We start from the raw sequence: 24,735 nt of genomic DNA, 5'->3' as shown, positions 1-24,735 counted from the left end.
TGGCCTGGGGATAGAAGCTTCTTCTGAGTCTTTCTGTGCTCGCCTTGAGACTCCGGTATCGCTTGCCCTATATTTTGTTTTCAGAGCTGTCATGGATGAAAAGCCAGCTTCACACAGATATGTGGGGCTGAATGGTATCAACACCTTAACTGCAGCATCATGAGATACTTGGTACTCAGCACCACACTCTGAAACTAGCTCTCCAGGTGGTATCAGATGAGATTTCAATGAGTTCTTCCAAGAGTTTGGATGGAGATGTGTCAGGAAGCTTTGTCTCAATGTTGTCTGTAAAGTCTTTTTTTATCCAGAGTGACTTAATGATTTTCAGATTTTTAGAAATGGTCAAACTTATCCAAATATGGTATTTTCATGGAAAACAGTGCAGCTGCATCAGATAGCACTTTAGGGATAATTTTCTGTAATCCAAAAAATAATTTGGATTCACTATAAAGTGCCTGTTCACTATAAAGTGCCACGTTTTGATATATTGAGCTTTAAACTTTAAGTACATTTTTTGGAACACGCAACCTAAAACACCTTCCTCTCCCAAACCGTTCCTGTAATTGTTTTATGTTGCATGGTGATCATGGATACATTTATTATGTATTGTATTTTTTATGTTTAAATATCAACATAATCTGTCTGTCCACCCTCAGTACATTTACTATCAATATAATATAGTAGTCTGACTTCATCATATATTTTCAAACGCACACACATAGAGGGAGAATGCCCCCCCCCCCTCCTTCCCAGTCCTCCTTCCAAGTCCCCACCCTGCTGTTCTCTGTCGCTCTGAACAGGGCTTGTTGTTAGCTTATGCTAAAGGGACATTAATTCCGGTCTTAAACACAACGTGGCCACAAAGGAATGGCAAGGATTGCAAAGCATGTTATATGCATTTGACCCGTTGCGGAATAAAACAGCAGGGATTTGTTTTGGGTCGCAAAAACACTATCCTTGCTGTGTTTCAATGTCCGCGTTCCAGATCCAGAGTACGCTACTACTGCTGAGCTGAGAGACGCTAAGCTCACTGCTCCGTTGAGATGCATCCTTATTGGCTGTGTGCTGTAGAGCGGATATGAGTCACGACACCACGGAGTTTCAAAATAAGAGTATCATAATGACCTAAATGTTGCTAGCTTTCGGAGCCTAGTTATTTAGCTGGAGCTGAGAAATGAGACCCGCTATAGGATTTTCAAAATAAGACTGTTGTCATTCTATATTTTTAAAGAACATTGCCAGGCATCTCGCGGAACCCCTGGCAGCTCTCCGCGGAACCCCTGTGTGCCGGGGAACCCCTGTTGAGAACCGCTGCTATAGATAACATTCAGCCACTAGATGTCGCAATAGAGCAGCTGCGTGTCATTAATCCAATCAGGTGCATTCCATGTGGGGAAATGGGATGCCTATTGCTTAATAACAGCGGAGCAGTGCTGCTTTTGCTTCCGCGTTTTCCCTGATTGGCTGCGACACGCCCCGCGGCAAGCGCGGCAACCGCAGAGCGGAGCGGCAGAGCCGCGGAGCGGCAAAGCTTGCGGAATTATGTAACCGCCCTAATCTGCCATGATTTTCATTCGGTGCTTCAGCTCACCTGGCAGAGCAGTGGTCCTGCGGTCCTGCGGTCCTGCGGTCCGTTGTTGACGAGTTCGAATCCCATCAAATTTTTTTTTTAACGTGATTTTTTTTTTTAACGTGTATTCTTTCGCCGGTTAAGGTTAGGCATGGTTAAGGTTAAGGTTAAGGTTAGGCATTGTTTCGGAGTTGGTTAAGGTTAGAACGGTTAAGTTTAGGCGCTGTTAAGGAGCTGGTTAAGGTTAGAGTTTGTCTTAGAGAATGGCAATATTCTTTCTATGGTTAAGGTTAGGCATGGTTAAGGTTAAGGTTAAGGTTAGGCATTGTTTCGGAGTTGGTTAAGGTTAGAACGGTTAAGTTTAGGCGCTGTTAAGGAGCTGGTTAAGGTTAGAGTTTGTCTTAGAGACAGCCTATTTCCGCACTGCCGCTCTCCCGCGTTGCCGCGGTCACATGGTCAAATTGTCACATTCTTGCACTGCTCCGCTGTTAAAAAGCAACACGCAAATGGGATGTAGGGAGGGGATACATGCAGGCAATATGTAAAAAACAACATACATTTTGGACCTGCCAAAACTTTTTAAATGATAAATAATTAATCAATACGTTTTTTTGGGGGGGGTGGGGGGCAATACTTTTATTCTGCATCTTTCTCAATGCTCTGTGGATGTATTATTATAATTTTTATTTTTTCTTTATGATTTCTCTACATACAAATCTATAGCAATCTGTAGTTTTTATTTTTTCAACCAACATGCCAATAAAGCTCACCTTTCTACTGACTCCTCCTCCATGGTCCAGACAGCTTTTCAACTTCTCCAAATAAGCAGATGGGGGGTTCTTCACTTGGAAGCGCTCCTGCAGACAGAGGAGCGCACACACACGCACGCACACACACACACACACACACACACACACACACACACACACACACACACACACACACACACACACACACACACACACACACACACACACACACACACACACACACACACACACACACACACACACACACACACACACACACACACACATACACACACACACATACACACACACACACACACACACACACACACACACACACACACACACACACACACACACACACACATGTGTGACTGAAGCAGTATGAACCGTGATACCGTACTAAACTGTATTGTCATTCTATATCATGAATCATTATACACAGTTTTGTTCTAAATTAACTACAGCAGATATTCAGTCATATTTCTCATAGATTATTTCTGAAATTATAAATGATATTTGAGTATATCCATTGAAAGTTCCTGTTTCAGTTTGATAGGATATCACACTTCCCATCGCCATGCACTCCAATATGATGAGCAGATAAATGGTTCTATCTGTTGTACCTAAGCCCATATCAGGATATATTATTTTCAATATAAAACCAGTCCCTCTGTCGCTCAGCCCTGTTCCAGACTCTGGTGAACAGTGACTTCTCACAACAGGGACTATAGGTGTTCAAACAAAATACAAGTGTGTTCAGTAGTTGGACCAACTCTCTATAATCGTACATAGAGTCATTGCATTACAATGACAGGCGTTGTCAGTTACTCACCACAGAGACAACGTACAATATTAACAAGCTTCCCAGTGTGTGTGTGTGTGTGTGTGTGTGTGTGTGTGTGTGTGTGTGTGTGTGTGTGTGTGTGTGTGTGTGTGTGTGTGTGTGTGTGTGTGTGTGTGTGTGTGTGTGTGTGTGTGTGTGTGTGTGAGTTCTTCACATTGTGTCAGTGTGTCAGTGGTTTTCAGTGATCTGCTTACTCAGATTTTTCTATGATAGTTGCTGAGTTGTGATGTGTAGGTGGTGTGCTGCACGCACACACACACACACACACACACACACACACACACACACACACACACACACACACACACACACACACACACACACACACACACACACACACACACACACACACACACACACACACACACACACACACACACACACACACACACACACACACACACACACACACACACACACACACACACACACACACACACACACACACACACACACACACACACACACACACACACACACACACACACACACACACACACACCAGGTGTCGTACGTAAAGCTAACCCTAACTTGATGTTGGACAGATTTTGGGGTCAGCAGGTAGGGGGTGTTTTGGTGCAGAGGGAAGGCAAACCCACCTGATCACAGATCAGATCCCACTTCTTTTCGCTGTCATACTGACTGAGGATCTTCACCTTGTCCAGAGGCAGGTTCATAGTGTTCTGCATGTGTGTGTGTGAGAGAGAGAGAGAGAGAGAGAGAGAGAGAGAGAGAGAGAGAGAGAGAGAGAGAGAGAGAGAGAGAGAGAGAGAGAGAGAGAGAGAGAGAGAGAGAGAGGGGTTGGGGAAAAAAGAGACATTATTGTTATTAGTTTTATTGTTATTATTATTATTATTATTATTATTATTATTATTATTATTATTATTATTATTATTATTATTATTATTATTATTATTATTATTATTATTATTATTATTATTATTATTATTATTATTATTATTATTATTATTATATTAGGGGAGGCAAGGTAGTCTGGTGTTTTGAGTGACCACTGTAATTCAAAGGTCACAGGTTTGATCCCTGCAACAACCACTGTGTCAACCTGGTTTCCTGCGGCCACGGTCAGGGACAAGGCCAAGCCGCAGCGGGTGATACGCTCGGTGGAGAGGGTGATCGGCTGCGCCCTTCCCTCCCTCGAGTCCCTACATTCCACCAGGGCCTTGAGGAGGGCTAGGAAGAGCATAGCAGACCCTGCCCACTCAGGTCACGACCTTTTCATCATGCTTCCCCACGGCAGGCGGCTACGGCTGCCCAAGACATTGAAAACCCGCCACATACTCAGTTTCTTCCCCTCAGCAGCTCGCCTAGTAAATTAGTCAGGTGTCCCCCTGCTCCACCCCCCCCCCCTCTATGGGGAGCTGCTAGGGCTGGAATTTTAAACTCTATTTTGCACTGACAACATATCATTAGCCATTGCACCTCATTGTCGTGTCTCGTTGTATCACTGTTTTGTCCTATTTTGCAAAAGATTTTATCTGTGAAAAAAGTCTATGCACTGTACTGTAAATGCTGTATCACGTTCCTACGTGTTTTTTTGTAAACATAATATGGCGATTAAAGTTAAATATGGCGATCTGAATCTGAATCTGAATAAACAAAAAACAAAAAACAAAGTAAGTATTAACATTTGAACATTTCAACTCTAAAAGCAACTGGGAGCCAGTGCAAGGTCCAATGTTAGTGGATGACCTCTGACCTCTCTGTTAGTGGCTGACCCTGAGCTCTGACCTCTCTGCTAGTGGCTGACTGTGCCCCCTGACCTCTCTGTTAGTGGCTGACCCTGAGCTCTGGCCTCTCTGCTAGTGGCTGACCCTGAACTCTGACCTCTCTGCTAGTGGCTGAACCTAACCCCCTGACCTCACTGTTAGTGGCTGACCCTGAGCTCTGACCTCTCTGCTAGTGGCTGACTGTGCCCTCTGACCTCTCTGCTAGTGGCTGACCCTGAGCTCTGACCTCTCTGCTAGTGGCTGACCCTGAACTCTGACCTCTCTGCTAGTGGCTGACCCTGAGCTCTGACCTCTCTGCTAGTGGCTGACCCTGAACTCTGACCTCTCTGCTAGTGGCTGACCCTGAGCTCTGACCTCTCTGCTAGTGGCTGACCCTGAGCTCTGACCTCTCTGCTAGTGGCTGACCCTGAACTCTGACCTCTCTGCTAGTGGCTGACCCTGCCCTCTGGCCTCTCTGCTAGTGGCTGACCCTGCCCTCTGGCCTCTCTGCTAGTGGCTGACCCTGCCCTCTGGCCTCTCTGTTAGATGTTCTCTCTTAAATGTTCCAAAGCGTCTTGTCTGATGGAAACACAAAGAGACAAAGAGGAATCATTTCATGCTTTAGTTCCATCTCAGTGTGCTGTGCCTTCATGGGGGAAAAAGTTCACTTAAATGTAAATAAGAAAATCTATTTGACTATCCCGTGACGGTTCATCCCTGTGTGACTGGCAGACTCACAACTACACGGCAGAATCAGGGACATTTAATTTCACGCCAAATACAACAAACGTAAAGGACTTTATATTGGATACGGTTCAAAGACATCTTAACTAGGTGATGACAACAAGACTCTAGGTCTAGGGAGACAGACTACAGGGATAGCATGATAAATCATAGGCAGTAGACTATACATATCGCTCCATACATTAAAGTACCATGTACATCAAGAAATAGACAGTAGATTCTACATATCCTCCTCCATACATTAACTCTTTCTGTGCCAAACACGAGAATTCTCGTGTTTCAAATCCAACCGTTGAGTGCCAAAAACTAGTTTTCTCGTTTTTAGATCCTTTTTTATTTTTTCCGATTTCCCCATTCTTAACACTCGCGCGGACCTGCCTGCGTCTCCCTGGCACCGCTGCCTACATTATAATTGCAATGACGATTGAATCCCGACAGGTGGCAGTATCGCCTACCTTTTGAACTGGGTCTCTCAGTTGTCTTTCAGTGCCTTGGTACCTCCGGCTGCAGGAATCCCCTCCCCCTCAAAGTGAATCGGCACACAGATATCTGTCGCAGATTTTCTCGCCTGAAACCTATTGTTTCCCATATTATAGGCCAGGCTCTAGAGGAGGGTGAGTCTATCACAGTATAGACACATTGGTTTATTTGACATAAGTCTCTTCTGGATGAGGTGAATGTGGAAAAGTGTTAAAGAAAGCAACCTTTTGGGAAACACGTATTTATCTCCACAATCAGATGAGAAAATTAATTATCAGTTGAATCTCTGTGTGTCCAGTAGCCCCAGAGAGAGAGAGAGAGAGAGAGAGAGAGAGAGAGAGAGGTCCAGGTGCATGCTAGCCTAGCTTAGCACAAGGACTGCAGGCAGTAGGGAGCAGTTAGCCTATAGCCTCCCACCCCCATCCATGACAACCATAAGGCAACAAACACACCAGTCCCTCCTCTCAATACCCTGGGCCACTCAGTCGCATTACAGGGTATCTGCAGGTTTCAAGAAGTTACATTTAAGACTTTTTAATACATTTTTAATATCACCTTTTTAATACCCAATTTCATGACCATACTAGCAAAAAAAACACATAGCGACATTGAACTGGCGGCTGCACCTGCGTGCCAATTAAGCTCTTGCCAGACTCACCAAGCTCCACAAAAAACAACAACTTGAATACAAAAACATTTATATTTAATATAATTTCATTTCCCAACAGTCGGGCTGCCTCTTCAAAAGTGTACAGTGATACCTGTGCAAATGAGAATTTAAGACTTTTTAATACCTTTCAAGGCCTTAAATTGAGAATTATAAATGTAATACTTTAAGACTTTTTAATACCCTGCAGACACCCTGTATTAACACTTTGAGAGCCAGCCATGTTTTCCTTTTTACCCCCTTGAATGCCCACATCCACTCCAATGTTAACGTTAATATCGCCTAATCTATGTTTTAAATTATGGCTATGTGTCTAATCTGCCCGTCGCTTATCAAAGACAAATTTTCCAGTCAACATTGTCGTAGCAGATTGTTTTTTTATCGCTTCATTTCCGTTTGATAGCATTTTGAAAATCACTCGTTTTCACGGAAAAAACAACACATATCGCCTTTTACTGGAATATTCTAGAACGTTGTCATTTTTCGGCCTATTTATGAATCGTTTTCAAATAAACGCTAGATGATCGATAGTATATGTGTATGCATGCACGCTCATGCCGCCAGTTGAAAATCGATTCTCCTATTTCCTGACCGCGAGCAGAGTCAAACAGCCTATCACCATAATGTGTGTGTGTGTGTGTGTGTTGTGTGTGTGTGTGTGTGTGTGTGTGTGTGTGTGTGTGTGTGTGTGTGTGTGTGTGTGTGTGTGTGTGTGTGTGTGTGTGTGTGTGTGTGTGTGTGTGTGTGTGTGTGTGTGTGTGCGTGCGTGCGTGCGTGCGTGCGTGCGTGCGTGCGGGTGTGTGTGTGTCACCAGCTTCCATTCATCCGTGTTTTCAACTGACAGAATGTCTTTAAGACCTTTGTTGGTTGAAGGTTTGACATTTTTAACTGAAGTTATTTTTTCTTTGGAAAAGGTTTTCTACATTTGTCCTCTCACTTTCCCTATGGGGCTACGTTAGCACGGTTAGCACTGGAGGTTGAAAGAACGGAACATGGCTAGCTAGGTGCAACCACAGATATAGCTGTATATGGTAACTCTAGAATATATGGATGACAGAGGGCACACGTGCTTCACTAATTGGAATTGAAATATGCTCTCATTGTAATTAAAAGTAAAACAACATATTCTCTAAAATAGTGGTCTAGTGCAGGGGTTCCCAAACTTTTCAGGCCAGGACCCAGAAAATAAGGCGTCAGAGAGCCGCGGCCCAATGCACATCGTCAGGCTTTTTTTTATTTTTATTTTTTGCCAGGCGACCGATTTTTTAAGCCAAATGTCACTTCAATCCTATTAAGTTAGTTCAAGTTAGTTATTCATTTATATGTGCTATTTATGAGAGGGCTAACTTGTTGCAAAATAATAATGATAATAATAATAGTCTCATTAAAATACTATTGTTGCTTCGGTTGTTTTCAGCGTTTTATGTGCATAATCTGTTATTTAGTTTGAAATGTTCGTTGAAATAAGTAGATTTTTCGTTTTTGTTTATTTATTAAGTTAATATAAAACCATATAGTCACATTTTAGAATACAATAGAATAGAATTTTAGAATACAACTAGAAACACTGTCCTGGCCTGCTTCTAAGTTCAGTGGCCTGACAAAAAAAAAAAAAAAAAAATGATTTTTTTTTTTTTTTTAATCATCTCGCGGCCCACCCATGGCTGCTCGCGGCCCACATTTGGGTTGCGACCCCGACTTTGGGAACCACTGGTCTAGGGGAGGAAAATGCCAACTTCTGGCTCCTCCCGGCAGCGTGTTGAAGTCTCCTTGACCAAAACACTTAACCCCTAACTGCTCCCGATTAGCAGGTCGGCACCTTGCATGGCTGCCCTTAGTGTGTGAATGTGCAGTGAATGGGTGAATGTGAGGCATAAGTTGAAAAGCGCTTTTGATAAACGTGCTATATAAAAGCAGTCCATATTATATCATGTAAACGTTATGACAGAAATGCAGTGCTTATGACATTGCTGTGATACATTTTACTTTCATTTTTAGCAGAAATGCTTGGGGGTTAGCTATAGGTGGGACCTCAATAAGCCTTGAAACAGAGCTTTTCTTTCCTAATCATTTCGCCTGACATTTTTGTATTTTCCTTGTTTCTTGTTTATCCATTGACCGTGATTAATTCAGTCTCGTCACTTAAGCCACTTAGCTTAAGCAATTTTGAGGAAACACAAGAAGGAATTCCACTGTGTGACAGAAAAACGATATAAAATATCAAAGTGTCCCTGTACTTTTACCCATAGAACAGTTTAACAGCTGGACAATGAATAATAGACTATTTCAATTCACCTCTACTCTGACAGTTGAGTTGTTAAACAGACAGCAACTGCACTGTACCAGTCAGCACACAAAGCCTTTTAATGCTTTAAAGGCGCAACCTGTAATTCATAAACAAACAAGTTACCATACCACTGAAAGCCAGACCATTGTTTCATTCTTAAATAGATTGAGTGAACTGTTGATACAAGAATACAGTTGATTGGTTTTAATGCATTTTGATGCTGTGAATATTTGTTTTGCATAAACGCTGGTTAGAAATGTATCTGTATTTTGAATATTGATGAGTTATGGCCGTTATAAAACATTAAAGAGAAATGCAACACAGGTGGAATGTAAACATGTAAACATGTAAACATTGCGAGAGCAATGAAAATGGCGAAGATTGACTTGACTTTTACTATTTATTTTATTATTTTCTTTAATTATGATATTGGTCGTTTTTTTATTGGTTTTTACTACCGGGCAGTCTGGTAGAGAGAGAGAGAGAGAGAGAGAGAGAGAGAGAGAGAGAGAGAGAGAGAGAGAGAGAGAGAGAGAGAGAGAGAGGAAGAATGGGAGACAGAGCGGGGGGAAGACATTCGGTAAAGAACACCGTGTCCGGGAATCTAACCCTGGTCAGCCGTGCCTCGACGCAGCTCATTACGTGGTTCGCCACTTGGGCACCCCGTACTTTTACTTTTGATACTTAAGTACATTCAATCAATTATGTATCTACTTTTACTTAAGTATAATCTTGAATGGAGTATTTCTTACTTTAACCAGAGTACTGTTTTATCTGGGTGTACTCCTTTTACAGATTGGTCAGAGCAGTCAAACCAGGTGACAGAGGGTACAATAAACCTGTTGTACAGACAACACACCTGTGGATACTCTACAGTTTAGAGTTGTACAGTATGTGGTATTTTGAGCTGTGACAGTGCGCCTGCTGGCAGTCGGGATGTAAACACTGAGTTCCTGGTTATATGTCACATGTTATTTGCTTTGAATAGCAGGAGGAACTTCACTCTCAGACCCTGAGATAGATCCATAATTTTGTAGCAGTCAGTGGTGGAAGAAGTCCACAGTTATTTTGTATACATAGAAATGCCTAGTCTGGCATAGCCATACCTCTCTCCACACGTTAGGACTGTGTATGTCGGGCTGAACCTATTATCATTCAGGTATAGGGGAATATACACCCTGGCTTGTTTGTATTTCTTTAAACCAATCACAGTCATTCTGGGCGGCACTAAGCCAAGGATGCAGCGACAGTGCCCTTGCAAAATAGTGTTGCAGATAGCGGAAAGGGAGGAGAATTTTTACTGAAATAGTCAGCCAATGGCTTGCTTACAGTATACATATACCCACAGTCTCAGTCCTGTGATCCAGACTAAGAAATACCCAGATAAAATAGTACTCAGGTAAAAGTAAAAGTCCTGTAGGGCTCTCACTAGCCAGGAACATTTAACACATGCGGAATGTCAGGAAGTCAGAATGTGCTGGTTGTCAGGAAGTCAGAATGTGCTGGTTGTCAGGAAGTCAGAATGTGCTGGTTGTCAGGAAGTCAGATTGTGTTGGTTGTCAGGAAGTCAGATTGTGTTGGTTGTCAGGAAGTCAGAATGTGCTGGTTGTCAGGAGATCAGAATGTGTTTTCCATCATATAATTGTAGAAGGGTGGATTATCCCTGCTTGTGGGAGTAGTAGTACACAGACACTGGGTAATAGGATACTATAGTATTGGACCTATAAGTACCCCCGTCTTTGGCCCGGAACGTCGTACTGGAGGGCTTGCAGCTGGAGTGGATGGGGCCCAGGAATTACTAACCTGGGGACTGGTACTCTGGTCTCCCTCACCTTCCAAGGCGGTCGGCAGTAGCTCCCCACACACCCTCACTCCATCAGTACCTCCGACAGCCCTCCCACACCCAGTGACTGTCAGTTCAATAGTATTATTGGGCTTCCCTTTAAGCAGTACCCTTCCTTAACCACCTGTATAGACCCTTCAAATGCTATTCTGTAAATGGGGTGTAAGGGTTAAATAATTATGCCGTCACAATATTTACCCAGAGAATAAAATAGCAAATGGAACTCAAAGAAAGAGACACACACAATGATCCCAATTAAATCTATGTTTAGTGAAGCCTGGGCAGATTATACATTACAACGTTAATGTTTACTCATATGGCACCGGGTGCTCTTATACTCAATGTAGGGGAAGCTCTTCCCACCATAGGCTCCGAGTGCTCAATACATTAAATCACCCTGCTTGTACTGGGGGAACCCAGGCATAGAACGTAGACACATTGGGAGTCTCAGAATCAAACAGTCAAATAAACCAATAACCAAAATAACCAATAAATGTGGGCCCACGTTATCAAAGAAAACCTAACCTAAGCCGGCTTAAATTGTTTGGGGTACCCCTTAGACACTGGTGATTAGCGTTCACTTCAATGGACGTTGCTGTTGATACACACGTGGTGCTGTTAGTACTTAGCCAAGATGGCTGACCCACTCTTGTCACCACTAGTCCGGAAACGTCGCCGGGGCGTTGCACAGCCCACAGGGCATACGGGTCCACTGGTAGAGGCCGAAGGGCGTCGTGACGGCCGTCTTCTCCTGATCTTCCTCCTTTACCGCCACTTGGAAGTAACCTGCCGTGAGGTCTAGAGAAGAGAAGATCCGGGCCTGTCCCAGGGCATCTAGGGACTCCTCTATCCGGGGTAGAGGATACGCGTCCCGGTGCGTCACATTGTTCAAGCGGCGGTAGTCGCAACAGAACCGCACGGAGCCGTCCTTCTTGATGACGATCACGGCCGGAGACGCCCAGCGACTACAGCTTTCCACGAGTACGCCTTGGTCCACCAGGTCCTGCACGTGTCGTTTCACCTCTTGAAAGACATGGGGCGGTATCCTGCGGTGCCGTTGCTTGACGGGGTGTGCGTCTCCGGTGGGGATGTAATGGGTGACCGTGGTGGTGTACCCGTAATCCCCGTCGTCCACGGAGAACACCGTCTTATGTTTCTCGAGTACCTCGTTCAATCGGCGTACTTGGGCCGGGGTGAGGTCTTCAAGATTCGCTTGAACGGGCACGACGAGCTCCCGGGTCCTCCCAACGGCCGCCGCCGGTGTCGGTTGGTCTGGGGTGTCGATCGCCGTCACCCTGTATCCCCCGGTGACCTCCTCCACTGTCGCCCGCTCCTTGGGCCGCACTTGTTTGGGGCAGTGGAGTTCCGCCAGTCGGGACCGGGGCTGGAGTACGATCTCGGCGTCTGTCGGGTTCATCAGACGCACGGGTACCCTTCCATCCCGGGCGTACACCACCACGTTGGCTACCAGGAGGCCGGGGGGCAGGCTGGCGCTCGGAGTGTTCTCGACCATCACGGGGCGCCGCATTCCCACCGACGTCCCGCAGCGGCCCGAGACGATCATTTCACTGTGCGGGGGGACGACCACCGGTTCTCGGCTGGCCACCTTCACATAGCCCAATTCCCCCGGGGCCGTACACTCCCGTTCTCTCTCCTCCAGGGCCGCCACCACCTGGCGTAGTGCGGCACTTCCGGCTTTGTACCGGCGGCTATTGGTGGGACGCATCCCCTTAATCCCCTTGAAGAGGCCGTCTACTCCGCCGAGCACGTTCATCCCCAGGAGTCCCGGAATGGCGTCTCTCTCGGGAAGTGGTCGTCCTTCACCACGAATATGCACTTCCCGGGGAACGTCAGGTCCAAGCACTTCACCTCTGCGTACAGGCACCACACCACAGGGATCTCCAAACCGTTGGCGGCGGTAAGGGTGATCCAGTTGGCGGCGGTCAGCTTCTGTTTTGAGAAGTTCCGCTTGAAGTGGCTCTCCGTCATTGTTGTCACCTCGGCCCCCATGTCGAATAGGCAGTGGGTGTTCACGCCGTCTATCTGTACGTCCAGGGTGAGGCATCCCCCGTATACCTGGTGCTCCTCCGGACTCTCGGCGACCGGGTCGGCGGCTCCGGTCGCGACAGCGTCAATCGCCTGTTCCAGTTGGAGCCGAGGCCTCAACGGGCTCAGCGCTTCGGGAGCGGTGGGAGGGGCGGGGCGCATCCTGCTTGCGGGGCAGGGGCAATCCCTGGCGATATGGCCCGGTTGTTGACAGTCGTAGCATATCCGCCTCCCGTCCGCCCCTCTCCTGGGCCGTCCCCGTGGGGCTGCGGGCGCGTCTTGCCTGGGTCGCCGCCCCGCGGCTCCTCCCTGGGGCGCGTCTCGCTCTTGGTATAAGAGCTGAAATAACTGTTCCTGGCGCGCGCTCAACCGCTCTTGGCCGGCGAACAGCTGTCAGACCGACTCCGGGAGGGGGTCGATGGGGGGAGGGGTCTCACGTCCCTCGGCGGTGGCGGCGTGAATCGTGACTCCGGTGGGACTCTTCGTGGGGCCCAGGGCCATCTCTTCCTCGGACCAGTCTATCGCCTCCGTCATCAGGTCGATAATTGTCCGTTCCCCGTCCGCTCTCCCGCGCCTCCTCATCTCCCGTCTCAGCATACCGTCCCTTAGGCCAGCCACGAACTGCTCCTGCAGCCGAGCTGCAGGGTCGGGAACCTGTCGGGGGTCTCTGTCCTGAATGCGCCGCATCTGCTCTTGCAGGTCATATGCAAACTCCCGTATGCTCTCTCCGTCCGATTGTCGGCGGGCGAGGAACTCTTTCAGGCGGACACCGACTGGGGTCTTGTCCCCGTACGTCTCCCGCAGCAGGTTGAACAGGGCGCCCGGCTCCGGGGCCGTTCCGTCCAGGGCAAAGCGTACCGTCCGCTTAGCTTCGCCCCTTAAGTGCTGCTGGATGCACTCCGCCTGGTCGTCGCTGGGCACTTTCCGGCTTCGGCAGTAGGCCTGTACTTCTCTGATCCATTCCTCCCCCGACGACTCCCCTCTCTCCTTTTCCACGCTGAACTCGCTGCAGTCTCGGTCTCGCTGGACATACACGGTCTGTGAGGGGGGCGGCCAGGGTGCACGGCCTTGGTTCTGTTCCAGTCTCGTCACTGCTTCTTCCAGCATCCGACACTTCTCCTGCAGCTCCTCGAGCTTCGCCGCCATCTCTCTCCCTGGTCCCTTCGTCAGACGTCATGGTCTCTCTACTGGTCTGTCAAGGAAGTGGAGTAGGATGTCGATCCTGTTCGTGACGCCAAATGTAGAAGGGTGGATTATCCCTGCTTGTGGGAGTAGTAGTACACAGACACTGGGTAATAGGATACTATAGTATTGGACCTATAAGTACCCCCGTCTTTGGCCCGGAACGTCGTACTGGAGGGCTTGCAGCTGGAGTGGATGGGGCCCAGGAATTACTAACCTGGGGACTGGTACTCTGGTCTCCCTCGCCTTCCAAGGCGGTCGGCAGTATCTCCCCATACACCCTCACTCCCTCAGTACCTCCGACAGCCCTCCCACACCCAGTGACTGTCAGTTCAATAGTATTATTGGGCTTCCCTTTAAGCAGTACCCTTCCTTGACCACCTGTATAGACCCTTCAAATGCTATTCTGTAAATGGGGTGTAAGGGTTAAATAATTATGCCGTCACAATATTTACCCAGAGAATAAAATAGCAAATGGAACTCAAAGAAAGAGACACACACAATGATCCCAATTAAATCTATGTTTAGTGAAGCCTGGGCAGATTATACATTACAACGTTAATGTTTACTCATATGGCACCGGGTGCTCTTGTACTCAATGTAGGGGAAGCTCTTCCCACCATAGGCACCGAGTGCTCAATACATTAAATCACCCCGCTTGTACTGGGGGAACCCAGGCATAGAACGTAGACACATTGGGAGTCTCAGAATCAAACAGTCAAATAAACCAATAACCAAAATAACCAATAAATGTGGGCCCACGTTATCAAAGAAAACCTAACCTAAGCCGGCTTAAATTGTTTGGGGTACCCCTTAGACACTGGTGATTAGCGTTCACTTCAATGGACGTTGCTGTTGATACACACGTGGTGCTGTTAGTACTTAGCCAAGATGGCGGACCCACTCTTGTCACCACTAGTCCGGATGACAAGATGGCGTCGGCAATCCGCGAGCACGGCCAGCAGGTTGGACGAACAGCAGGCAGTGGTTAGCGGGCAGAGCGTGCTGTATGGCGTCCTCTGCTGGTGGGAAGAGGCGTCCTCTGTACCGTCTGGGAAACGTCCACCGCTGCTGTTGCTGGCTTGCTTCCGTCGCGCGAGCTAATACTTGGGGCTACCTTAAACACAGCTAAGCTTTGGGTCTCGGCGCACCCTCCTGCTATTCGGTTATACTGTTAACGCAACGTGGCTGGCTACACCACCGGTCTCTTCAGCGCCTCGCGCCCGGTAGTCTACTCAAGTCAGACGGAGCCGTTAGAGGCATGCTACTATACCGCACATAGTAACTACTATAACCCGATAACGTTAGACGTTAGTCTCGTTAGCTTAGACGTTAGTCCTTGGGTTTGGTTTCTCTTACTCACACACTATCACGGATACTTCTAGGATAACCCGTCACTAGCAAGTATGTCTCATCACCCGTCGCTCGCTCCGGCGGGGCTCTCTGGCTTCACTTCTTCAACGGGGCTATTCCAAAGCACCTCCCGTTGTAGCCGCGACCGCTCACGGCCAAATCCAACGCCGAAGAGAGCTTCCTGTTCCCCTCACCTCCAGGTGATTCCCTCTTCCTCGTTGCTTGCTTCTCTCCACTGCTCAACCTGCCACCACTGCACTCCGCCCCCTGCTGGCAACCTCAACCGGTCCCACACAAAGACCGCTCCAGAAAGGGAAACAAAGGCTCAATGTTATTGCTAGTAATCCATACTGCATCTGGAGAGGAGTAGCACCTCACCTCGTCGTTAGACTGGGCGAGCTATCCAAAGGAACACTGTTAGTCTATCCAAAGGAACACTGTCAGTCTATCCAAAGGAACACTGTAAATCACACGTTATACACACACAGGGAAAGTAACAGTTAGTTAGCACTACTGAATACTTTGCAGAATATTCAGGCTGCTACATAATGGATTATAGCCGGGTCAAGTGATTACAGGATGTTGCGTTAACAAAATAGTTATTTCTTTATTTTGCTACTAAAAACTAGCGCTTAGATTTTTTTATGATGTAGACCATCTCAATGGTTATATTTAAATAAATATTGGCTCTACCACCGATAAAAAAAATATATATAATGAAAAACGTTTCATCCCCCTATTCATAGTGAGGTGTGGCCATACTTTCATTCAAGAAATCTTTTAAAAGCAGACATGTTCTTTTTTTAATAACGGATGTCTAATTTTTTCATAAAACTCATTATTACTCAAAACTTTTACCTTAAAATCTTTTAAAATCAGGTATTTTTTTTGGAAAGTGAATATGTTGTTTAAGGTTATACAATGGCATGCAAATTTCTTGATTCTGATTGGCTGAAACAGTGAAGTTACCGGTTGTTATTTCGTATAACACACTCCACGTGACCTCAGAACCCTCCCACAACCAAATAACTTTTTTTCCGAATGAATCCTCAGTACATTCTTTTCCGAATGAAACCAAGATGGCAGACAATAATCTTTATGAATGGATGTATTGATTTCGTCATAACGACTCATTCAAAAAAGATACAGTCACCTGTAATATGTTAGTTGTTTACACAATGTTGGATTATGTAATTGGTTTGTCATGACCCATTGTAAAACAAAATATAAATCGCGGGGGGTTCTGAGGGGAGTGGCCACTGGCTGAGTTCTCTCTGTGTTGGTGTCGGAGAGGAGAGAAGCACAGACAACATGAGAGAGGAGAGATGAGACGCACCTAAATCCATTGCAGGGTGAAAATTTGCCGCAAAACATTAATATCTTTGGAACCGTGTGTGTTAAATTGTATCTGAATCGGGAGATGATCTTCTCTCGTCACAATTTAAATTGTATGTCTCCGTCACACAAAAGCTGGCTAGAAGTCTCATTGAATAATATAAGTCTGTAAACTTATACAGCAGGAGAAGCCAGAGAAGGAAAAAAGACATGCTGACATTGACGAAAACGAACTTATCATTGTACATTTTGATCTATGTACATGTATGATGTTACCCCGAATATGTAAAGCCGCGGGCACCGACACGATTTACACCAATCATTGTTTAAGAAGCACAGTGAAGTTACCGGTTGTTATTTCGTATAACACACTCCACACTCCAGAACCTCAATGTAAATAAACCACAATCACCCTACAAAAACAGTACTGTATTTGTAAATCTGGTATGTCATAAATGTATAGATGTAGCAGTACTGTCTATCTGTATGTCATGTATGTCTGTAAACTTGTGCATAACGGAGTGTGGCTCTATAGCAGAGTAATTTTATATGAAGTTTGTTGTTAGATGGCATGCTTTGTAGCAACCTCCCTCTGCTGCAAAAGGACACTGTCGCACGAAGCGGATGTCTGGACACAATGGAAGTATGGATATATTCGTAACGAATAATTAAAAAAAGATACAGTTAACTGGAATATGTTAGTTGTTTACACAATGTTGGATTATGTAATTGGTTTGTAATGACCCATTGTCAAAACAATAATACATTGCGGGTGTTATGTACCATGAGCTTGATTACTCCTGTGTCACTGCAGGCAGGTGATGGCTGCTAATTAGCTGATTGCTGCTGATTGGAAACATGTGTGGTATATTCTCAGTCTCAAACTGCTATGAGTTATGAATTATTGTTATGAGTTATGAATTAAGGTTCCCAAGGTCGACCGCTACTGGGAGATAACTGAGAAATGTAAGAATCCAGTGCATTACACCCTAAATATATTCACTCTGTTAGATATACATAAGTGCTCTGCTTTTCCCCCAAAGAGTATATTAGATACATTTCTTCTAGAAGTAATTATAATTGGCAAAGCTAAAGATAAGACACCAATTAGATTTCTATAAAATAAGCAGAACTAATAAAATAGTTGGACCCAAAGGTCAGGCAAATCTGGAGTCATACTGACTGGTTTACTTTGTTAAAGAGACAGGTTGGGACAAAGCAACATGCTTAATTAAGCATACAGTCTCCCCCATGCTTGTGGGTAGTAAAACAATACAAACTAAGCCACTCGATGGCTAAGATTAGAATTTCAATAGGTGGGTCTGTTTACTAAGCAAGAGTAGAACAATAGGAACGGCCCCCTCAGCCAGTCAACTGATACTAAACAGGACACATTCTATAGATACAGCTGCTCTGAAGGAGGGGCAGGAAGAATCCTCTTCCCCACCTCTGTTTGTAAAGAGGGGGAGATGGATTCTGACTACTATGCTTCTAGTTTTAAATGTTTAGCACATACTAAGACCACAAGGGATTATACTTAGGAATCCAAATGTAATTTATTTGAAAGCATCAAACTAACTTCAAAGATATTTAACCTAGAATACATAAAGTAAAACAGTTTGTCTTAAAACCAACAATAGGTTTAATTAGATATTTAGAAGGCCACATAATTCGGGAAAAGACTTGAATTAACTGTCTGAACCAAGTAATAACTAATCTCTAATTCTTAAGATAGTAAAATCAGATACTGTATACATTTAAACGCTAAACTCCAGAACGGTAACTAGTCCCCAAAAATAGAAATGACCTGCCCCTTTAAGATCCAAAATGGCAGACGACCTCTATCCAAAATGGCCGATGTGAGCTTTAGCCAATCAGGACTTGGATATCCGCCCCCTGACGAACCAGTTCGACGTTCGCCCAGGGGCGGGACTTAGCCGTTAAAAGTGTCTGCACAGGAGCAGACAAAAAAGAACCTCCTGATATCTTTTATGCACAGCAGAACGGAGAAGGACCCGCTTGAGACGCTTTGCCACGAGAACAGAGAAGTCCGTTGTTACCATAACAACAAGAATCAACAACCGAAGATACATTGAAGATTGTTACTCTTAACAACTTTTGTTAGACTGATATTAGGGATTTTCGGCATAGTGCTCTTCCTACTAATATCATTGCGCTTTCATTGATTGAACCAGAACATTTTTGTATACTTTTTGGGCTTTGAATAAACCAGACCTGAGAAATAGAAACACTCTCATTGTTTTCTTCTTCCGCCGTGCTACACAGTTTTTGGTAAAAGACTTAGAGCCATAGAACACAACGCAATAGAGTAGAGTATTATGATCAAAAGGCTCTGGTCAAATTTACATTACATGCCTGGCAGCTTAAAGCCAGTCCTTCAGTCACACATGCAGCCTGACTGTGGCTAGAGGAGAGTGTGGAAACAAAGACTTGTCACGTTCTCCCATTATTTGTTCTTTAGTTTGTACCAGTATTTCATTGTTAGAGTAGTATTTTGGGTTAAACACTGGTTTTGGTGTCTGTTTGCGCATAGGTTGCATCCCATTGAGCCAGGGTCGTAACAGTTGGGCGCTCGTCCGGGAGTGAATTTGGAAACAAATACCCCTAGAATTTGTTTGGTGTTTTTTGTTTTTGTTTTGCATGGTGTGTCGTGGTGCTATAGTGTGGGTGGTGATCGTTACATGTTGTGTAACGTGGGGGCTTGAGCCGATCATCAAACAGGTGAGTATACCCTTATTTGTTTGTAATTTGATGTGACTACTTATTGCTGTTAAAATATATAGTTTAGTGGACACCACATGTAGTTAGGGACATTATTTTCTGGTTGTTTGTTAGCTTCCTGTGCACCACTTACTCCTGGGGCAGTCATAGAAGTGATTAGTACCATCTACTTGTCTTGTACCATACCATATACTTGACGGGTGGATGGTCAATATGATCTTTGGCTGGTAGCAGGTGTGGTTGAAGAGGGTTAGGTCTACAGGGCGATAGCTTAAGTGTAGGTAGGATAGGGTGCCAGAAAATACAGGTAGTGTGGTAGGGCCGTTTGACTGCAGTTTAGATGTAGAAGCTATAAGTAGTCATATCAGGTTATAAGGGGCACCTGTTTGAATTTGTTTGTTGTATTTATTTTTTTTGTTTTGAGTATAACTCAATGTTGGCTAGCCTACCTGTTAGCGCCTGACCTCCTGCGCGTATGACACATCTATTTATTTCAGGGTGGTTGTTTTTTTATTTTTTTTGCAAAATAGAAAGGTGCGCTCAGTAGAGCACACATTTCCACCACGTCGCACGCCGATCACACAGGCGGACAGGCACAAAAGCTGACTGCTCTCCTTATGGTTATTTGTATTGGCATTAGCATGCTAACGCTAACAAGGGGTGCTTCAGCGGTGCTTCAGCGTTCTTCAATGGTTCTTTAGTGTTTCTTCAGTGGTTCTTTAGTGGTTCTTCAGTGGTTCTTTAGTGGCTCTTTAGTGGTTCTTCGGTGGTTCTTCAGTGTATGCTAGGGTGTTTTTGGTGACTCTAAGGTGAGCAGGTTGTGGCGCTGGTGCAGTAGGGATGGCTTCCATAAAGGATTTTGTTGATCACCCTTCTGATGAGGTGTTGGAAAAGTTTTCCAAGGAACAGCTTCTGGAGCTTGCTGTGCACTACAAGGTGGAGCTTACTGCCAGTGAGAAGCGTTTGAAACCAACTGCCTTGGGTGCTTTGAGGGCTTTGCTCGTTAGGGAGCAGGTGCTTGCGGCGAGGGTGGAGGAGCCTCTTTTGTCTGACGCGTCTCCGCTACTATCTGGTGTGGCGGAGGGTGAGTGGAGGCTTAGAGAGTTGGAGTTTAAGGAAAGACAGCTACAGCAAGAGCGTGAGGAGAGGAGAGAGGAGCGTGAGCTTAAAGAGAGGAGAGAGGAGCCTGAGCATGAGCGTGAGCGTGAGCTTAAGGAGAGAGAGAGGAGAGAGGAGCGTGAGCATGAGCGTGAGCTTAAGGAGCGTGAGCTTAAGGAGAGAGAGAGGAGAGAGGAGCGTGAGCTTAAGGAGAGACAGCTACAACAAGAGCGTTACTTGAAGGACTTAGAGCACGAACGTGCGCAGAAGGAGCTTGAATATAAGCATGCTGCCTTGCAGGCGGGTGCTCTGCATTCAGAGTCGCGTTCCGGTTTTGATGTCGGCAAGAATATTAGGATGGTGCCTCCTTTTGTTGAGAGGGATGTGGATAGGTATTTTCCCCTTTTTGAACGGGTGGCAACCACATTGAAGTGGCCTGATACAGCCTGGACGCTGCTGCTGCAGTGTGTTCTTGTTTGTAAGGCGCAAGAAGCGTATACTGCTCTGTCCCTTGAACAAAGTGCTGACTATGAGCTTGTTAAGGCTTCCATATTGAGGGCTTATGAGTTGGTCCCCGAGGCCTATCGTCAGCGTTTTAGAGGCTATCGCAGGTCGGAGGGACAGTCGTATGTTGAATTTGGAAAAGAGAAGGAGAACCTGTTTGACAGGTGGTGCACCTCTCAGAAAGCAGAGTCAAGAGAGCAGCTTAGACAGTTGATTCTCCTAGAGGAATTTAAAAGATGTGTTCCTGATACCGTTTCCACGCATCTAAATGAGCGTAAGGTATTGAAGATAGGCGACGCTGCTGTCTTGGCTGATGAGTTTGTGTTGACACACAAATCTGTCTTTGTAGAGGAGGGCCGTGTTGAGTCCAGGGGTAGGCGTCCTTTTCAGGGGAGCCGTTTCCCGGAACCCGTGTCTGCTGGTCGGTTTACTTCCACTCCTAGGCAAGGTGGTTCTGCTAGTGCATTCCCAGAGGGGGTTATATGTTTTTACTGTAAGGAGCCTGGTCATATCGTTGCTGGGTGCCCGGTGCTTAAGCAGAAAAATGTAAAAACGGTGGCTCTGGTAGAAACCATAGGCAGGACACCTATGCCGGCATTAGAGGCTGGTGTGCGAAGTATCAAAGGTGCGGACACGGAGCTAGAGGGCTCCTCAACGTTTATGATGAATGGATTTGTTTCCCTGGCTGGTGCACTAGGGTCAAAGCAGGCTATTACAATATGGAGAGATACAGGAGCTTTTCAGTCTCTCATTCTGAATGGGATTTTGCCATTTTCGGAAGATTCTTCATTGCATTCCGGTGCCATTGTTCAGGGCTTTGGAGGAGGCTTTGTGAATACCCCTTTGCATGAGGTCTCGCTAAACTCTCCCTTAGTATCAGGCAATGTTGTTGTAGGAGTGTGTTCTCACATCCCCATAAAAGGTGTGTCCTTCATTCTAGGGAATGATTTGGCCGGTGGCAAAGTGCTGGCTACTCCAGTTGTAATTCCCATCCCTGTAGTTTCTGAGGTTCCTGATGAGCTGGCATAGAAACATCCAGGAGTGTTCCCTGTGTGTGCTGTAACACGCGCAATGTCAAAGGTCAAGTGTGACACCCATGATGTTGGTAACTCAGATTGTGATATGACACTTAATGACACGTTCTTTGTTGAGTTGAAAAGTGGCCCTGATGAGGGCTTTGGTAAGGTGATACCGTCTCATGAGCAGCTGGTACTAGAGCAAAACAAGGATGTCTCCTTGTCGTCCCTCTTGGAAGAGGCGGTTTTAGAGGATGCAATGATAGATACGTCTCAAGGATATTTTGTTAGCAATGACGTGCTCATGAGAAAGTGGACACCACCTAACCTGTCCAGTCTGGATGACTGGGGCAGTGTGTTTCAGATTGTTGTTCCAGCCATGTATCGTCCTGATATACTGCCTTTAGCACATGATCATGATCTTGCTGGTCACATGGGAGTCAGGAAGACTTATGATCGTGTGCTAAGACATTTTTGTTGGCCTGGTTTAAAGTCAGATGTGGCACAATATTGCCGCTCGTGCCATGGGTGTTAGGTTGTTGGTAAACCAAACCAGACGATTCCTCAGGCTCCTCTGCAGCCTATCCCTGCTGTTGGGGAACCTTTTGAGCGGATCCTCATTGACTGTGTTGGTCCCCTCCCTCAAACTAAGACAGGGAACCAGTACCTTTTGACTATTATGTGTGCAGCGACCCGTTTCCCTGAAGCCATTCCTCTACGCAAGATCACAGCCCCTGCTATATCCAAGGCTCTGGTTAGGTTTTTTCGACTTTTGGCCTACCAAAGGTTATTCAGTCAGATCAAGGGTCTAATTTCATGTCCCGTCTCTTTGCTCAGGTCCTCCAACAGTTGTCTATCCAGCATTGCCCTTCCTCTGCCTATCATCCAGAGTCCCAGGGGGCGCTGGAGAGATTCCACCAGACTATCAAAACAATGCTGCGGGCATATTGTACGGAGTTTGAAAGAGACTGGGATGATGGAATCCCTTTGCTTCTATTTGCTGCTAGGGAGGTAACCCAAGAGTCTCTTGGATTCAGCCCGGCTGAGCTGGTGTTCGGCCACACAGTGAGGGGTCCCTTGAAACTGCTGAAGGAAAAGTGGTTGGCTAACCAGACTCCTTCCTCTACTAATTTGCTGGACTATGTGTGTAACTTCAGGCTTAAGCTTAGTAGAGCATGTGAACTAGCGAAGGAGAACCTAAAGGTAGCCCAAGGAAAAATGAAGGTGTGGTATGATAAGCGGGCCCGTCAGAGGGTGTTCTCACCGGGAGACAAGGTGTTGGTTCTCTCGCCTATTCTTGGTTCTGCATTACAGGCTAAATACAGTGGGCCATACTCAATTGAGCGCAAGGTTGGTGAGGTTGACTACTTGATTAAGACTCCCGACCGCAGGCGCAAGAGTAGATTATGTCACGTCAATATGTTGAAGGCGTACAATGATAGGGCTCAGATTGACCAGTCAGAGGTCAAACCTGTGGCTGTTCTAACGATTTCTGCATCTCCTATTGTAGCCGACTGTTCTGTGTCGAAGGAGATTTCTCAGGGCAGGTTGCCAAACACTCAGATACTAGGTGACTTGGACTCCCACCTGTCGTACTTGCCACTTCCGGAGCGTACGGATGTTGTGCGCCTACTTAGACAGCATATACGTTTGTTTTCTGATGTCCCTAGTCGTACTAATGTACTCGAGCATGACATTGATGTTGGTAGTGCAGGGCCAATTAAGCAACATGCCTACAGGGTGAATCCGGAAAAGCGACGGATCTTGAGTAAGGAATAATAATAATTTATAATTTAGGACCTGCTCAGAGGTCATCAATCGGCACACATGCGATGCATGCATGCAATTCGTATCTGCGATTAACCCATCCCGTCGTCCTTCCCCCCCAATACAAGGGCAGCCGGGAGCAGACAGGCGTCAACGTGAGCCGCGCCAGGGGACTAATCCAAGTGCTCCTGTCCGTCTTCGTCAAGGACGCCACAGCGTTAGCGATCTATTGTTGTGCATGTTTTTCCATTGGGTTTATCTTATCGGGGGGGAAACCCTTGCGAGCACGGGGAGAACATGCAAACTCCACACAGAAAGGCCTGGGAGATACCCCACCTGGGTAACTGGCATCATGGAAACCTGGTTGCCAAGCGGGAATCGAACCCTGGACCTTCTTGCTGTGAGGCGACAGTGTTAACCACTACACCACCGTGCCGCCCACTACACCACCGTAGACTATATGGTGAGACATGGCATTGCGGAGCCCAGTTCTAGTGCATGGAGCTCCCCCTGCCTGCTTGTTGATAAGCCAGACTGCACTCATCGGTTCTGTACTGACTTCCGTAAAGTTAATGCAGTAACCAAGCCGGACTCGTACCCTCTTCCTCGGATGGATGACTGTATCGATCGGGTGGGTTCAGCAGCCTTTGTAAGTAAATTGGATTTGCTAAAGGGATACTGGCAGGTTCCGCTTACTCCGCGAGCACGTGAGATATCCGCTTTTGTCACACCAAAGAGTTTCTGCCAGTATACGGTGATGGCCTTTGGCATGCGAAAT

The 24,735-nt window shown here is 46.1% G+C and overlaps 1 protein-coding gene across 1 annotated transcript in view; it reads right to left on the bottom strand.

The window, feature by feature from the left end:
• Nucleotides 1–24,735, bottom strand: part of fmnl1b (formin-like 1b) — a gene marked incomplete at its 5' end in the record, with an annotated part of 243,973 nt that overhangs the window by 144,542 nt on the left and 74,696 nt on the right. The window contains 2 exons of the mRNA XM_084322609.1: nt 2,341–2,427; nt 3,766–3,849. Coding sequence (XP_084178735.1) covers nt 2,341–2,427; nt 3,766–3,849 — 171 coding nt within the window. The remainder of the gene's footprint in view (nt 1–2,340; nt 2,428–3,765; nt 3,850–24,735) is intronic.

The sequence above is a fragment of the Notolepis coatsorum genome, assembly GCF_963971535.1.
Source record: "Notolepis coatsorum genome assembly, chromosome: 10".
Lineage (NCBI taxonomy): Eukaryota > Metazoa > Chordata > Actinopteri > Aulopiformes > Paralepididae > Notolepis > Notolepis coatsorum.
This window is presented reverse-complemented; position numbering and strand designations above follow the sequence as displayed.